We start from the raw sequence: 17821 nt of genomic DNA, 5'->3' as shown, positions 1-17821 counted from the left end.
TAGTCCCAGCTACTTGGGAGGCTGAAGCCAGAGAATCACTTAAGCCCAAGAGTTTGAGGTTGCTGTGAGCTGTGACGTTACAGCACTCTACAGAGGGTGACAGCTTGAGACCCTGTCTCCAAAAAAATAAATAAAATTAAATAAATAAATAAAATAAAATAAAATAAAATGTACCAGGCATTAGTTCAGGGGACAGAACCTTCCCGACAGTGGATCTGACTGTATAATAAGGACAGTGATGTGATCGCCACCATTCCCTGCCTCTGTGACTCCACATCACAATTTTTCTACGGTTGGCAATTTCCCTTTCACTATTCTGTAAAAGTCCCATGGCCTCACCAATTGGAGCTCCGCCCTTGCTCTGTTCTTTTAGGAATGCAAAGAGGATAACAATAAAAATCAGGCACTAGAGTTAAGGAATTATTTGAAGAGTTGGAAAGGAGATCGAGGGTATTCAAATCCTAAAATCAGCTTAGCACTGTGCCTGGTTAAGTAGGGGAGCAAATAAATGCTTATTAAATCGACGGATATTGCTGAGCTCTGAGCAGAACCGAGGGGTGACTAATGGAGACGAGTGAGGGATCTTCCGTTCACTCTGCTGACTTTAGTGCGCTCCAGCTCCGTGTAGCACTAGGGTGCTCACATGCAGGGTGAACCACAGCGCTGAATATGGCACCATCTCTGTCTTCAGAAGCTTACAGCGTGGTGGAAGGAGCAGACATTCATTCATCCACTCATTGTCTCAGCAAACCCTTATGGAGCTCCCACTCTGTGCCCGCCACTGACCAGCTGTCCTTAAAGGAGATCAGAGCCTGGTGGGCGGCAGACACACACAGCATGAGAAAGAGCGAGCGTAATGGATACTTAGAAATGAGGAATGGCTGGGAGGATGACTTGAGCCAAAGTTTGGAGGTGGAGGAAAGTGACATGATTGTGGAAGAGCCCGTGGTCCAGGGTGGAGGCAACATTGAGAAGGTGACAGATGGGATTGAAGTGGAGAAGGATCTGTAGTAGGAGGTCAAGATGGAAAGTCAGAACGGGGAGGGTTGTAGAAGAATTTGAATGCCAGCCTGAGAGCTTAATTTCATAACCAAAGGGAATGGTGACTATTTTTTAAATAAGCAGACTAGTAGTATGTATCCGCGTTTAGAAAGGTACCTCTGACCACAGAATGAGCAAAAGCAAGAACAGGGAACTAGTTAGGAGGGCATTACGATTGTTCAGTTAATAGAGCATAAGAATTCCACCTAGCATGGTAGCAGTAGATGCAGATAGGAGGAGACAGAGCCAGAGAGCCAAGGAGGAAATTCAAGGCGAAGGGCTGTGCACCATTCAGAGGGGTCAGCACGAGAGACGTGCCATCCTCTTCCCTGGAGAGCAGCAGAGGAAACAAGATGGCCAGGGATAAACCCAAAGTCCTGGAGTAAGGCAGAGCATGTACGGTTCTAAATCTCTCTCTCTCTTTGTTTCTTTTTTGAGATAGAGTCTCACTACATTGTCCTTGGTAGAGTGCTGTGACATCACAGCTCACAGCATCTTCAAACTCTTGGCCTTAAGCAATTCTCTTGCCTCAGCTTCCCAAGTAGCTGGGACTACAGGTGCCTGCCACAACACCTGGCTTTTTTTTTTTTTTTTTGGTTGTAGTTGTCATTGTTGTTTGGCAGGTCCAGGCTGGGTTTGAACCCTCCAGCTCCAGTGTATATGGCTGGCGCCCTTGCCACTGAGCTACAGGCACAGAGCCTCTATCTTTTTTTAAATGACAGCTTTATTGGGATACAATTTATATGCCAGGCTGTGTGCAGTGGTTCTCGCCTGAAATCCTAGCACTCCAGGAGGCTGAGGCAGGTGGATTGCTTGAGCTCTTGAGTTTAAGACCAGCCTGAGCAAGAATGAGACCCTCGCCCCCATCTCTACTAAAAATGAAAAACTGAGGCAAGAGGATTTCTCAAGCCCAAGAGTTTGAGGTTGCTGTGAGTTATGATGCCACAGCACTCTACCAAGGGTAGTGAGACTCTGTGTCAAAAAATAAATAAATAAATAAATAAATAGCTCGGTGCCTATAGAACAGTGGTTATGGTACCTGCCACATATAGCCAGGCTGCTGGGTTTGAACCCAGCCTGGGCCAGCTAAACAATAACGAGAACTGCAACAAAAAAATAGCCAGGCATTGTGGCAGGCGCCTGTAGTCCTGGCTACTTGGGAGGCTGAGGCAAGAGAATTGCTTGAGCCCAAGACTTGGAGGTTGCTGTGAACTATGATGCCAGAGCACTCTATCGAGGGTGATATAATCAGACTCTGTCTCAAAAAAAATGATAAAATAAAAATAAATAAATAAAATGTACATGCCATAAAATTCATCACCATTAAGAGTAAAATGCATTGGTTTTTAGGATATTCACAGCAACTATCATCATTCTATAATTTCAGACCATTTTAATCACCCTGAGAAGAAACCTCATGTTATTAGCAATCTCTCCCCAGGTCTCTCCCAACAGCCCCTGGGAAACAGAAATCTACTTTCTGTCTCCATGGTGTTGCCTTTCCCGGACATTCCATACAAGTAGAGCCACACAACACATGCCATGGCCCTAAGACTTAGTGGATCAACTCCTAGTGGATCGATCCAACCCTGTGCTCCTCCCTTGTGAATGCCCACAGCCCATCCACCTCTTTTGCAGCTGCTGTGACCTTGACCCTGTCCCTTTTCCCTGTCCTCTGTTCTAGCTTTCTCTTGCAATGCCGGGGAGTTTCTGGATATGAAGGACCAGTCCTGTAAGCCGTGTGCTGAGGGCCGTTACTCCCTCGGTACTGGCATCCGGTTTGACGAGTGGGATGAGCTGCCCCATGGCTTTGCCAGCCTCTCCGCCAACATGGAGCTGGATGACAGCACCTCTGAGTCCACAGAGAACTGCACTTCGTGAGTTTGCATGTCACCCCCCGCCCTCTGCTGCTCCTCAGGCCGGGCTGGGAGGATGGGAAAGAGGAGGCTCGGTGCCTGTGGCTCAAGTGGCTAAGGCGCCAGCCACATACACCTAAGGTGGTGGGTTTGAATCCAGCCCTGGCCCGCCAAACAACAATGATGGCTGCAACCAAAAAATAGCCAGGCATTGTGGTGGGCGCCTGTGGTCCCAGCTACTTGGGAGGCTGAGGCAGGAAACTCGTTTGAGCTCAGGAGTTGGAGGTTGCTGTCAGCTATGAGGTCACGGCACTCTACCCAGGGTGACAGCTTGAGGCTCTGTCTCAAAAAAAAAAAAAAAAAGAAAGAGGAGCCACACTGCCCGGGTGAGAGCTGCAAGCAACAGGTCCCACAGGACTGTTGGATGTGACTCTGCCTCGGCCCACTCACTGCCCTAAGCTCATCAGTGACAGGCATTTTGTGGGAGGTGAAAAACACAGGGAAATAGAGAAAACATAGAGTAGATAAGGGGACCAAGGATAAAGTGGCCCAGGCTGCTTAAAACATTACCCAACTGGATTTCCACTGAGAAATCTGGGATCAGCCAATACACTTCCTCAACTGGACTGGACCACATGCTTGATTGCCGAAAGATGGGTTTCTTCCTGGCTTGGGTGCTAACTTCTAAAACTAGGTCTACCTAACTTGAGTTTATGAGTTGTTTATGGAAGAGAGTAGGACCAGACTAGAGCTTTGGTCAGTGCTGGCTGAGATTTTCCCAGCACCTTGAGACCCCAGTGATCAGAAATATCATTTCAGAAGGAAACTTCTCTCAGTAATTGAAGAGCTTAGTCCAGAGTATGTGGAGACAAGGATATTTGTTTTAGATGTGCATAACACATCCATAACTCTCTTTCTCAGGCTGTATGCCAATGGCAGGCACTATTCTGGATGCTGTACATATACTATTTTCTCTAATCCTCAAGAGACCCCTGTGAAATAGATATTACTGTTCCTATTACAGAGATGAGGAACTGGAGGCCCAGGGAGGTTAAGCGACCTGCCCTTTGTCATCCACTTTACGACTGGTGAGATTGGAATTCAAACCCAGTCTCAAGCTTCCTGCTGCCCCATAATGCTGCCTTCAGATGACATTTATTATGTGCAAGGCGATGTCAGGTTCTAGGGGGTAAAAGATGGGGGATGCAAGGATGTGAAAGGAATTGTACATTGCTTTGGGGGGGACACTACAAAAGTTTTGAGATACACAAAAATTAAGATACACAAAAACATCTTGATTACTACCTTTTCTCAAGATAATCACCATGATATTCTATGCACTTTTGCATTCTTGTAAACCATTTTTGAAAACACTCTTTCCACTTATTTTCTCCAAGCGGTGTAAGTTCATTTTCATTGGGGTGAACAGCTTCTCGGGGGCTGGATAACCTCCTTCAATGCGTGTGATTTTTTACTGTAGGGAATAAGAAATAATCACATGGGACCAAGTCAGGACTGTGGAGGGGGATGACTCAGAAATGTAACCTCTGTGGACTCCAGAAACTGAGTGGTGATGTTGGCTGTGTGGGTGGATGCATTGTCATCGTGCAAGATGGTCCTTTGCAGTCCTGTCCCTGGGCATCATTCTTGAAGCTTCCCGAAAACTTTTGGTAGGCATATTGCTGTGTGCCACTGAGCAGTGACAGTCCTTTGTTCCTCCAGAGGAACAGTGGCAACATGACCTCTTTTGGAGAAAAAAGTTGCTACCATTTTCTTCCCGACACTGCAGGGAAGTGGTGGATTTTTGTTGGTGGATTTTCACTGGGAAAATGATTCCACCCTGTCAACTGATCAAACTGGTAAATCCAGGTTTCATCACCAGTAACGATAGCAGAAACGCATCTAGACGTGCCTCCCGAGAGTCTGACCGCTATTTCTTCACACCATTCATCACGGATGCACTTCTGCTCATCTGTCAAAGTGTGAGGCACCCATCAGGATGAAGGGTTCCCGACTGGATGATAACTGTGTAGGGTGTTGGACATGCCAGTGATCCAATCTGTAGGAGGACTGCTTTAGTCCAAGAGTTTGAGGTTGCTGTGAGCTGCTTTGTCCTTAAATGTCATTGATGTTTTCACGAACCATTTTTTCTACAGCGGTGATGTTTTTCCTCAGTCACTGCAGTTGTCAGATGCCCCCTCCTCTTCTCATCTTTCAATAAAGTTCTACCTCTTCTAAATTTTTGAAACCAACAAAAAATTTTCTCATGGGAAAGAGTAATGTCCCCAAACAAAATCCCATTACAAACACTCAAGCCTTTTTTATTTATTTATTTTTTTTTTTGAGTCTCACTTTCTTGCCCCCAGTAGAGTGCCACGGTGTCATAGCGCACAGCAACCTCAAACTCTTGGGCTTATGTGATTCTCTTGCCTCAGCCTCCCAAGTAGCTGGGACTACAGGTGCCCACCATAACACCCAGCTAGTTTTAGAGATGGGCTTAGGCTGGTCTCGAACTCGTGAACTCAAGTGATCCACTCGCCTCAGTCTCCCAGAGTGCTAGGATTACAGGCATAAGCCACCGCACCCAGCCACCATACTCAAGGCTTGGAGACAATTTTAAATTAACCTGATTTTTTTTTTTTTTTTTTTTGAGACAGAGTCTTACTCTTGTCGCCCTGGGTTTGAGTGCAAGACATCATAGCTCACAGCAACCTCAAACTCTTGGGCTAAAGCGATCCTCTGGCCTCAGCTTCCCACATAGTTGGGACTACAGGTACCTGCCATAACACCTGGCTAGTTTTTCTATTTTTAGTAGAGACAAGATCTAGCTCTTTCTCAGGCGGGTCTTGAACTCCTGAGCTCAGGTGACCCACCCCACCTTAGCCTTCCAGAGTGCTTGAATTATAAGCATGAGCCATCGTGCCCAGCCCCTTTGAACCCACTTTTTAAATCATAGGAAGTCATTGCGTGAAAGTGCTCTCTTCCCAGCTCCGTAGCTGACTCCAACTGAGTGCCACTTAGATGGAAACAAATGAGGCCCTCCCAGCAACATGGATAAGCTGAACAAGTTGAAACTGGCATGGGTGAATCAGAAAGGACACCACTGTCAACTGTATTTCTTGGAACTGAAATAATGGACCATGACACAGTATGTCTCAAAACTTTCAGAGTTTTGAAAGTAAATGGGTTTCTCTTATACCCAAGCAATCAAATGGATAGAAAAATGGTGACACTTGGATTTCTAAAACTGGAAGTGATATCTCCCTTTCCTATACTTAAATCTTGTCTCAGCAAAGCAGCAGGCATTCAATATGTCGTCCAGTTTTAATGTTATTTTAGAGTTCAATTTTATGCATCCAATTTATTAGCATGACAACGAATGTTGGAGGCTGAGATAAAACTAGAGAGGACTAAAGCTGGAAGGAGAGAGATGTGGGTTAAGACAACCAGTCCCTACTTGAGTCCTAATGGAGAGTGTCATTTGACCCTGGATGAGAAACAGACCAGGCTGAATCAATTCCTACCTGTGTAAAGGAAGGATTTCTCTCTCTGGGGATGAAATCATTATTGCTCAGCAAGGCAGAAAAAGAGCAAGTTAATAACCTGTTTGCACAGCACAGACTATTTCAGGGCCTGGATCTTAAGGCATCCTGGGGAGGGAGGAAGAGGATGTTTCTTCTCTGCAGAAATGGACAGGAAATGGCCCTCTGGAGAGGTTTTGTGGTTGCCCCATCATCCTTCTGAAAGGCAATAATTGAGCTGGTCCCAGGAGCCCATGGGTCTGGCTTTCCTGTTCAGCTGTGTATTTGCCCAAATCCAGCCCCATCGCCTCAAACCTCACCCATGTGATCTGTGATGCCAGCATCACCTCCTGCCTGTTCTGTCTCAAGAGTTTCCCCGCTGGTCTCCTGCGTCCATTCCCAGACTGCTCTAGGCTGCTGTCCTCCCAGCAGTCAGATTCATCTTTTTAAAACAAAAACACAATCACAGCACTTTCTTGTTCAAAACCCTGGATTCTATCGTTACAGATTGGTCTTAGGATAAAATCCACTATATTCATATAGCCTGCAGGGCTCTGCCGCTCTGGCCTCTGGTCTCTGGCCATCTGCCCAGCCTCTCCCGATTATCTTCTCTCTTGCTTGCTGTGCTCCAGCCACCACGATCCCTTCCCTCCATGGCACTTTGAACTCTGTCCCTTCTCATAGATGACTCCTACTTACCTCTCAGGTCTTTGCCTAAAAGTCACCTCCTCACAGAAACCATCCTTGACCCTGGAGGCTCCTGTTACACACTCTCATATCATCCTATATTTCTCCTGTGGTACCACCTACCACAGTCATTACTATGCAATTGATTATGTGATCAGTTAAGTTTCTGTCTCCTCAGCTAGAAACGAAACGCTAGCCCAGCTCTAATCTGTTGTTCTGGTGTTTCCAGCATCTCCTTAGTGTCTAGCCCAAAGTAAACACAAAATAAGTAACTGGGACAAAACAGACCAACTGGATGCAATCTTCATGGTAGTATCCTGAGCTTCAGGAATTCTCCACGGTTCTTGGGTAGATGTGCCAGGGCCAAGGCGTTAGAAATAGTCCACAATCAGACTGGGATAAGCAACAGACAGTAGGAGTGAAGAGGGAGTAAGAGAAAGGATGTTGGGTTTGTTTTGTTTTTAGAAGGCCATCCCCCAGGTGGCACCTGTGGCTCAGTGAATAAGGTGCCGGCCTCATACACTGAGGGTGGCGGGTTCAAACCCAGCCCCAGCCAAACTGCAACAAAAAAAATAGCCAGGCACTGTGGCAGGCACTATAGTCCCTACTATAGCTACTCGGGAGGCTGAGGCAAGAGAGTTGCCTAAGCCCAAGAGCTGGAGCTTGCTGTGAGCTGTGATGCCACAGCACTCTTACCAAGGGCAATAAAGTGAGACTCTGTCTCAAAAACAAATAAATAGAAGGCCATTTTTTTTCAGGAAATAGACCAGGTTTGATGATTTGCTTGTTTGTTTTTGAGATAGAGTTTTGCAACGTTGCCCAGCCTGGTGTCAAACTCTTGGCTCACGTGGTTCTTCTATTTCAGCCTACCAAATAGCTGGGATTATAGGCACATGCTATATGTTCAGGATGTCTCATAGAAAAGAGTGGAAGCTCAAGTACTGTGACAGTGAAATAAGAATAAGAGAAAATAGACATGAACTTTAAAAATTAAAACATTACATGCAGACCACAATTAAACGAACTACCATTCCTAATCACCTCTGCATGTCAGTTTTCTTATCCTAAAAACTATGGGAAAGATAGTACTCTTCTAGGTTGTGGGGAGGGTTAGATGACACATGTAGAGAGTTTATGGTGATGCCTGGCTCTAGAAATCAATCAGAACATGTTATTACATTATTCAATGTGAAGTGTCCTCACCAGGGACAACACTGACAAAAATCAGAATTGTGATGCATTTTACAAATGTGACCCACTTGTAGCATTCTTTTAATTATTCATCAGACTTCAGGAGTTATTTATAACTGATGCCACAGAGCACATTGGCGTTAAATGTCTCTTTCAACAAGGAGAAATCAGTGCTGTTAGGTTAGCTAGGATGTTTGGATGAGCTCAGTTTATGTTTCCATTTTGAGAATAATACTGACTGTTTAAGAGCAGGAAAGACCATGTTATTCTACAAACACAGGTGGAAACCTGTCAACTGATTTGAGGTTGCCTTAAGTGGCCATTATAAAGCAACTGTAGACCTGGGCTAGTCTCAGGCAAAACAGTGAAATAATGGGGTTGTCCTTGATCACTCATCCTCTGTTTAATCCCCTGAGTCCTTCCTCTGTTGCCAGGGCTTTGTGATGGGATGTGTTGGTGGACAAGGTAAAGTTGATCTCTACCCTCACAGAATCTCCAGGCCAGCCAGGCAGATAGACAGCTGAAGAAGAATGAAGGTTTGATCTGAAGAGGAAACCCACATTTAAAAGAAACTAAGATGCTCAACCTCACTAGTAGCCAAGCAAATAAGATTTAAAGCCCAGTTAGACGCTACCGACTACCACATAGTATCGGCAACATTTTAAAAGTCTGACAGTTCCAAACTCAGAGAGGATGTAGAATTACACTGCTGGGGTGGGGGTGGGGGTAATGGATACAACCATTTTAGAGAACCGTGTAGCAGGAGCTGGTACAGTAGGGGGTTGACATACCCTCTGACCCAGCAGGTCCACTCCCAGGCATTCCACTCAGACGTGTGGATAAGGATACAAGACCAAGAATGTTCATAGCAGAGTGTGCACAATAGCCAACAGTTGGAAACAATTTAAATGTCCATTAACAAGTAGTGTGTAGGGTGGTGCCTGTGGCTCAGTGAGTAGGGCGCTGGCCCCATATATAGAGAGTTGCGGGTTCAAACCCAGCCCCAGCCAAACTGCAACCAAAAAATAGCCAGACGTTGTGGTGGGCACCTGTAGTCCCAGCTACTTGGGAGGCTGAGGCAAGAGAACCACCTAAGCCCAAGAGCTGGAGGTTGCTGTGAGCTGTGACACCACAGCACTCTACTGAGGGCAACAAAGTGAGACTCTGTCTCTAAAATAAATTTTAAAAAAAGTAGTGTGTAATTAAATATGGTACAGCCATGAAAGCGATCTTTGTAGTAAAAATGAAGGGAGAAGAGCTACCTGGGAGAATATGGATGAATCTTACAATCATCATATGCAAGCCTCTTCTCCCCAAAAAGCAAGTTGCAGAACATGAAAGTATAATACCATTTATGTAAAGTTTAAAAACATGCCAAGTACTACCAATATATTGTGTAGACACATGCATATAGAAAACCGCATGGGATGTTGAATACCAGCTTCAGGGAAGTAGTCACTTGGCGATGGAGAAGGGAGTGTGTTGCAGGAAGGGGGTGAGGTCAGCCAGGGGCACGCAGAGGCTTCTGCTGTGTTCTTTTCTTAAGCGGGGTGGCAGGTAGATGAGTGTTCCTTATGACTTTGTGTGGGTCTTAAATATTTCATAATATGCTAAAGATGAAATAGAATGTGGTTATGGATATGAGAAGGGAAGCAAAGAGAGTTAAGGGTCCCCAAAGCAGTGCCAGACAGAGTCGAGGAGGACTTCTTAGATCAAGTGTCATTTACTCTAAGAGATGAGTAGGAATTAAAAACAGCAGTGATTTTCAACTGGTGTGTCATGGAAGTTTAACTGTAGATTCAAGTGCGCGGTGAGATATAAAAGGTTGAAAACCACTGAAATAGAGGGAAGGAAGAAGAAGTTTGTTCTAGAAGAGGGAACAGGATGGGGGGAGGCCCAGGAGTAAGAGAAATTTGGCAGAGTAATTGAGAGAAATTCTACAGGGCTGGGAATTTGTGCCCCATCCTAAGGGTATTCACAGGGGTTTTAAGCGGGGAGTGATGCGATCAGATTTTTTGTTCTGGAGGAGCTCTCCACACACTGGCCATGGTGTACTCCCTGACACTGGATGCAGGGAGACAAATCTGGAGGCTAGTTCAGAGACAGCGTGGTGGTGGGCATAGGAAAGGCCCTTGGGTAGGCTGGGTAGAGTTGACTTACTCCTTCCGGTAAAAACTATTTACATGTAGCATCTTCAGGTGAATGTTTCCATGAAGTGAAAATTCAACTGATGAATGAAAAACAAAGAATAAAGTAGACATTTGCAGAAAAACAGGCAGATTAGACTGGGTAGACTTGGGAGTTCTAGAGGATATCTGTGTTTACTGATGGACTTTGGCAGCTTTGGAGTTAGGCAGACCTGGGTGTCAATCTTAGCCCTGCCACTGGCTGGCTGGCTTTGTGAAATTGAGCATGGACTCACCAAGCTTTAGTTTCATCGTCTATTAAGTGGAAAGAAATAGCACTTCCTCTTATTGAGGAAAAGAAATCATGACTTTAAAACATGTAGGTCAGCCGGGCAGGGTGGCACATTCCTGTAGTCCCAGCTGCTCAGACTCAGGAGGCTGAAGTGGGGGGGATCACTTGAACCCAGGAGTTTGGGGCTACAGTAAGCTCTATGATTGTGCCATTGCATTCCAGCCTGGGTGGCTGAGAAAGCCCCCATCTCTAAAATCAATAAACAATTACCTTATACGAAAACAATTACCCTGTAGTTCAATACCTGGGCCATAGTAAGCAACCAATAAATATTTACTCCCCTACCCCAGTTCCCTTGCTGTCTGTCTCCTGCATACTTCTGTAGTGGGGAGGTGCACCTGTCTGCCGGCCTCTTGTCGGCTGTACCCCGTGCTCCTGGATCTACTTTAGAGCCTCTTTAGTCACTCTGCACTGAACATTTTCAGATCTAAGCTTGGATTGTGAATCACAAGTCTGGAATTACCCCACAGACCAGAAGAACAGGGGACCTACACATGGCACAAAGGCCGGCAGGCCATGCTTCTGCCAGTGAACTTGGTTCCTGTTCCCTCACAGGTCTAAGTGGGTCCCCCGGGGCGACTACATCGCCTCCAACACGGATGAATGCACAGCCACGCTGATGTATGCCGTCAACCTAAAGCAGTCCGGCACGGTTAACTTCGAATACTACTATCCAGATTCCAGCATCATCTTTGAGTTTTTTGTAAGACCCTGGCAAGGGAGAGGGCGGGAGGTAAAGACTCTCTGAGGCTCAGATTGATTTGCAGAAATCAATCATGGGCCTGCTTGGGACATTATGGCTGCTGTTTTCCCTCTGGACAGAAAGAACTATGGGCAAAATGAGCTGAGGCCTCAGAGGCAGAGAGAAAAGGCCATAGTCAAGAGAACTTTGGGAGGGAGAAGAGAATCTGGGAGATTTCTAGGTGTTTTGTCTGGCTCAGACAAGAAAACAGCACTCCTGAGTCACAAGTTATTTCTTTGATGTCAGTGCTCAGACATCTGTACGTGGCTCTAGCTCCTGCCCTACTTTAAGACTCACGTGTTCTGAGACCAGTTCCTAAAGGAAATCGACCATTCTTCTCCCAAAAGAAGGTCTTTTAGGTGGGTTGGTGCAGTGTAGGGTAAGGCACCTGTTTCCTTAGACCGCTGAGGCTCTGGTCCCAAACTCCTATCCCTCAGGTCCAGAACGACCAGTGCCAGCCCAATGTGGATGACTCCAGGTGGATGAAAACCACGGAGAAAGGATGGGAATTCCACAGTGTGAGTATCACACCAGCCTTCTCCTGGAGATCCCAGAAAAGGGTCCAAGGGCCTTTCCTCAGAGATTGCCTCCTCCCCGTGTGAGCCTCCACCTCCCCCGTCCCCGGGTTCCCGAGAAAGAAGGACTCTGATGTGACCAGGGTGCTAGTTGCCTCTCTCCGTTGGAGTTGATGGAATATGGGTGTGTGCTGACTTATGGCTCCGAAGGGTTGACCCAAAGACCAGCAGCTTTCTAGCTTTAAGGCTGGGCTTTCTGGGGGTGGGGGCTCTTTCTTATAGAACCAAGAAGAATGAGGGAACGCCAGTCACTGTGTTGTTGGTACCTTCAGCTCCCTTTACCAGTCCAGCTATCAGAGATGCTCGTGGAATATGTGATGGGGGGAGCAGAAGGAGAGAGCGCGACAGGGTTGTAGGAGGAGGGTTAGAAAGAGAGGGGACCTAAGCTAAGGTGGGAGGAAGGGCAAAGCTGAGCAAGAGGAGGGAGAGGGTCAGAGTAGGCACTGCCAGGCAGGCTATGAAGGGAGGGGTCCCAACAAGAGGCCACACCAACAGATGAGCGATATCTGTCTCTGTGATGAACTTCTGCCTCCTGTTTGTGGTTTTTAGGTTGAGTTAAATCGAGGCAATAATGTCCTCTACTGGAGAACCACAGCCTTCTCGGTATGGTCCAAGGTTTCCAAGCCTGTGCTGGTGAGAAACATCGCCATTACAGGTACTGAGAGCAGGGCTAGATCTCGGGTCTGTTACTGACTTTCTGACCTCTTGACCTTGCAGGGAGGTGGGTGTTTGTCCCCAGGGCCCTCAGTCCCCAGGCTCAATCCTTGCTTTTCTGTGCTGTCTTTTTCTCCCCAGGGGTAGCCTACACTTCAGAATGCTTCCCCTGCAAACCTGGCACATATGCAGCCAAGCAGGGCTCCTCTTTCTGCAAACTTTGCCCAGCCAACACTTATTCAAATAAAGGAGAAACTTCTTGCCACCAGTGTGACCCTGACAAATACTCAGGTGATGTTTCTGAGGACGGAGAGAGTTTGGGAGCATGTATGTATGTGTGGGGAGGACCAACAAATACACTGGGAAAAACCAGGAAATAGAGCCATCCTTCTGGCTGAGCTGAGGACGATAATTCTTAAACCCTTCCCTTCTGGGCCCTGGAAGACCCTTGCCAATCTATATTTCCACTAATTGCTCTGTAAATAAAAATGAAGTCATTTGGTAAATATTTATTGAGGCTCTCCCATCTGCCAGTCCCCCATCTGCCAGGCCTTATTTTATGTGCTTGGAATACATCTGTGAAGAAAACAGACAAATGTCCCTATTGTTATGGAGTTTGCATTCCAGTGGGGAGAAGACAGACTACAAAAAATAACAATAAGAAATAGGACAAGTGTGGTGGCTCATGCCTGTAATCCTAGCATTTTTGGAGGCCAAGGCAGGAGGATCACTTGAGGCTAGGACTTTAAGACCAGCTACCACAATATAGTGAAAGCCCATCTCTATAAAAAAGTAAAAAAAATTACCTGGGCACAGTAGTGCACAATTGTAGTTCAGAGTCTGAGGCAGGAGGATTACTTGAGCTGAGGAGTTGGAGGCTGCAGTGAGCTATGATGTTACCCCTTCACTCCAGCCTGGGTGACAGAATGAAACTCTGTCTCTAAAAAATGAATAATTTGGCTCGGCGCCCATAGCACAGTGGCACCAGCCACATACACCAAGGCTGGTAGGTTCAAACCCAGCCTAGATCAGCTAAACAACAATGACAACTGCAACGGAAAAATAGCTAGGCATTGTGGCGGGCACCTGTAGTCCCAGCTACTTGGGAGACTGAGGCAAGATAATTGCTTAATTAAGCCCAAGAGTTTGAGGTTGCTGTGAACTGTGACACCATGGCACTCTACCAAGGGCAACATAAAAAAATAAAAATGAAACCTTATATAAGGTTATAATTATAAACAATAGATACAGTAGACAGAGGTATAAATGTATACATCTTAATTTATAGCAATTATTATCAAGTTTATTTATAATAACCACGAGGTTGCACTGATGAGCACAAGCATTTTGATAACACATAAGTTACGATCTTTTTTATCCACCTCAGAAGCTATTGAACTCAATGCAGGCATTTTGGGAAATACAAGGTTTCTTGGAACACAGTTTGAAAACTGCTACTCTAAGGGACACTGAAGGGACAGCCTGAAGTAGCTTGGTTTTACAGTTCTTGGATAGCCTCCTAAAGCATCCCAATTCGACAAACAGAGCTTGGTCATTTAAGGGAGCTCTAGGGGGTACTGAGGCCCTGGTGTGGGATGGGCAGTGCCCCCAGATGGCCCTTTGCTCAGGCAGTTGCATGGGGTCCCACCTTCAAGGCAGGTTCTGTAACAGACGAGAAGGAAGAGAGAAACAATCCCCTCTTTTCTCCTGGAAACACTCATAACTATTCTATTTTTCCTTTCTTACACAGAACCACATGTAAACCCAGCACAAGGCCCCTTCTCAAACAAAACCCCACACAGACACACCCACACCTCACACAAGTGTTATAGTATGTGTTTGCTCAGCCAAGACCAGCCATTGACCTTGTAAATTGCTTATTTGTACACTTTTCCTAAAACAAAAGTCCTATTGATCTACACAGATCTTGCCAACTGAGTGTAGTTTTCAATCAGAACAATGCTGTTTAGATCTGGGAGGAAGCTTTTATCTATAAGCCTAAGTTCCTATTTTTCCACTTGAATTTCTTACATGTATTCCTCTCCTCCGCTCTACCTCTATCTATGGCAGCCTTTGTTAGTCTAAGTCTCTGGCTCCCTTTCCTGCCCAGCAGTTGTGCAAGGGTTTCATTGGAGAGGTGGTTCTAGAAAAATTGCCTCCGTATGTTTTGCTCAACTCTATGCAACTGATTTTTATTCAGAGACCTGTTACGAAAGCATTAGGTTAGCAGTCTGAATTCTTGGAGTCAATTCTCCTTCTGCCACCAATTTCTCAGTCTACTTGTTTGAGAAGTGAGTTTTTATTGTGAAGAATGTGGTCAACGTGTTAACTACCTCACCAGCTTGGGGTACAAAGAAAATCACATTTCTTAGAGACTAGACTCTACCAGAATTCAGGGTCGGGGCGGGGGGTGGGGGGAGGCTGGCAAAAGGCAGAGTCTGATGACAGCCTATGGTAGAATGTGTGTGAAGGGAGTAAGAGGAGACCCATCTGTTTACAAAAGTATGCTGAGTGCCTGCCAGGTACCAATGACAGGGCTTGGTGCTAGGGGTAGAGCTGGTGCCTGCCCTTCGGCTTATGTCAAAAGTGGTTATGTAAACATCTGAGTGCAGTAACTCTCTGTGGAGCAGTAGATGCTGGATAGGAGTGCTGGGTGTTGTATGAGTGAAAGGGGGGAAAAAAAGGAAATGCTAGAACCTCTCTAGGAAAGGAGAAAAAGCTTCACCAGCTGAGGTCTTTAAAGGTGAAGGGTGATTTGATGGGGGCAGGACTTTGGGGACAGGAGAAGTGAGCCAAGGCCAAAAGGCTTGGGGACTGTGAATAACTCACTTTGGCTGGAGATGAGGTGGAGAGAAGTAGCATCTGAGGCCAGGAGGCAGGCAGGGAACACGTCATGGACCAGCGCTTCTGTGCTATTGTGAAAACAAATTGAGATTTGGCCATTAAAGAATTTTAAACTGGACAGTGATATGATCAGTCTGGCTGGTGCTTTGGAAAGGCCCCTCTGGCTGCCACATGGAGGAGGGAGGGAATGGCTGGAGGCAGAGGTCACGGTTGGCATAGATTATATAGGACTTTCAAAATGGCAAAACATTATCTTATTTATTGCTCATAGCATAGTATGGGAGTGATTTTACCATTTACAAAGAGAAGCTCAGAGCCATTAAGGAGTTTGCCAGGAGTCTAAACTGGTGTCTGAGTTGGGCCTTGTGTTCACTAGGTACCTAATCCCTCAGGGGAAATGTTTTCCTTTGATGAAATGGGTCCCAGTGAGAATGTTGTACTCCTGGAGGCAGAGTGAAGATAAGGAAAGAAGAATTAGTAAAACGTGGTATCTGTACACTGTGGAGTATTACTAAGCCATAAAAAAGGTGAACTAACACCTTTTGTAACAACCTGGATAGAACTAGAGACCATCCTCCTGAGTGAAGCACCACAAGAATGGAAAACAAACATCATATGTGGTCACTTTATAATTGGAACTAAATGACCAACCTGCATGTATATATACGGTAGTAAAATTCATGGAGGTCAAACAGGCAGGAGTGGGGCGGAGGGGATGAGTAAATTCACACCTAATGACGCAGTGCATGCTGTCTGGGGATGTATACAATTATAACCTTGCCTCAAATGCTACAAAAGTAATGCATGTAACCAAAACATTTGTACCCCTGTAACATTCTACAATTAAAAAAGAAAAATAGATGGGTGGCACCTGTGGCTCAAAAGATTAGGGCACCAGCCCCATATATAGGAGGTGGCAGGTTCAAACCTGGCCCTGGCCCCTCCCCCCCAAAAAATGGAGGAGGTAGGTGCAGAAAGAGGAGTTGGAGGCCCTGAGATAAATTTGATCTTCTTACAGTTTTGCTCAGGGCCAGTCCTGCTCAAATCCCTCTCCACGCCCTCAACCAAACATTAGGCTGATCTTTCAAACTTGACTGGTATCCAACTTAAACACCTCAATGAAACCTGAGCTAAGAAAGTGAGGTCTGTCTCAGCATTTAGGTTAATCATTTATTAAAAACCACTTTAACAGTGGCCAGCATGTAAACAGCTGGGCCATTTTTGCTAAAACCCAGAACTGGGATGTCAGGCTGAGCAAATATTTGACAAGCAGAGAAAGGGCTTTGTGTGGAATGCATTTTCTAACACATAACTTGTACTTTGCTAGACCCAATACACAAGGTCCTGGGAATTGGCACATTTTCATTGCCTCTCCCCAGGCTTCTCCTGGCCAAGGCAGTCCAAAGCAGGAGTCCCTGCATCCCTCCATGCTGAATTCTGCTTGTTAACAAAGTAAATGAGCTGAGAAGACCCCAGCTGTTTCTCAGCCAGTCATTCCCTCTTGCCCAGCCTAATAAGACAGGGACAGAAGAGGTGTGGAGATGTGCAGCTCAGGGGACTTCCCAGTGCCCACCAGCAATGCTGTCATTAAGAGAAAGTCTGATCTGGAAACTCATGTGGTGCCTTGGGAAAAAGAAGGGATCAATTGAGAAATAAGCCCTTAATTGGAAAAGAGGGAAAAATCTTTTAATCCTAATTAAATCTCCCATGACGGTTTCCAAATAAAAATAATCCCCAAACATGCATAGTTGTTACTGCTATTTAGTGAGTATCTAATTATAATGTGCCAGGTATGTGATGGCTCCAGCAAGGCAGATAGTATTATTCCTGCTCTACAGATGAGAAGGCTGAGGCTGAGACGGAGATGAACTTGCCTAAAGTGACACAGCTACTAAATAATGAAGCAGGATCCAGACCCAGATTTGGCTAACTTAAAAATCTCATTCCCGTAATCATACTGCCTGCCAGGTGATATGTCCTGCCAGTAGGACCTTCTTTGTAAGTTGACCACACAGGGGACTAACAAAGTAGTCAACATACTGAGGTGGTCAACATAAGAAACTAGGCCTACTATACTGACATGTGGTGCATGTCCGGTCTATAAAAATTAGCTCAACTTGGGCAGCACCTGTGGCTCAGTAGGTAGGACATTGGCCCCATATACCAAGACTATCAGGTTCAAACCCAGCCCTGGCCAAACTGCAACAAAAAATAGCCGGGCGTAGTGGCGGG

General features: G+C 45.9%; 1 protein-coding gene across 3 annotated transcripts in view; it reads left to right on the top strand.

The window, feature by feature from the left end:
* KIAA1324 (KIAA1324 ortholog) overlaps positions 1-17821 on the top strand; it is an 83723-nt gene that overhangs the window by 45348 nt on the left and 20554 nt on the right. For 2 of the 3 annotated variants that reach the window (XM_012801711.1, XM_003784077.2), the window contains 5 exons: positions 2726-2918; positions 11330-11477; positions 11954-12034; positions 12641-12746; positions 12887-13036. In XM_012801711.1, the coding sequence (XP_012657165.1) occupies positions 2758-2918; positions 11330-11477; positions 11954-12034; positions 12641-12746; positions 12887-13036 (646 nt within the window). In that variant the 5' untranslated portion in view covers positions 2726-2757. The remainder of the gene's footprint in view (positions 1-2725; positions 2919-11329; positions 11478-11953; positions 12035-12640; positions 12747-12886; positions 13037-17821) is intronic. The other variant, XM_003784078.2, reaches the window with a different exon arrangement.

Source organism: Otolemur garnettii, unplaced genomic scaffold, assembly GCF_000181295.1.
Source record: "Otolemur garnettii isolate 467f Iridium unplaced genomic scaffold, OtoGar3 scaffold00010, whole genome shotgun sequence".
NCBI classification, from domain to species: domain Eukaryota; kingdom Metazoa; phylum Chordata; class Mammalia; order Primates; family Galagidae; genus Otolemur; species Otolemur garnettii.
The sequence above is the reverse complement of the archived record's forward strand: the minus strand, read 5'-3'. Positions and strand labels throughout refer to the sequence as shown.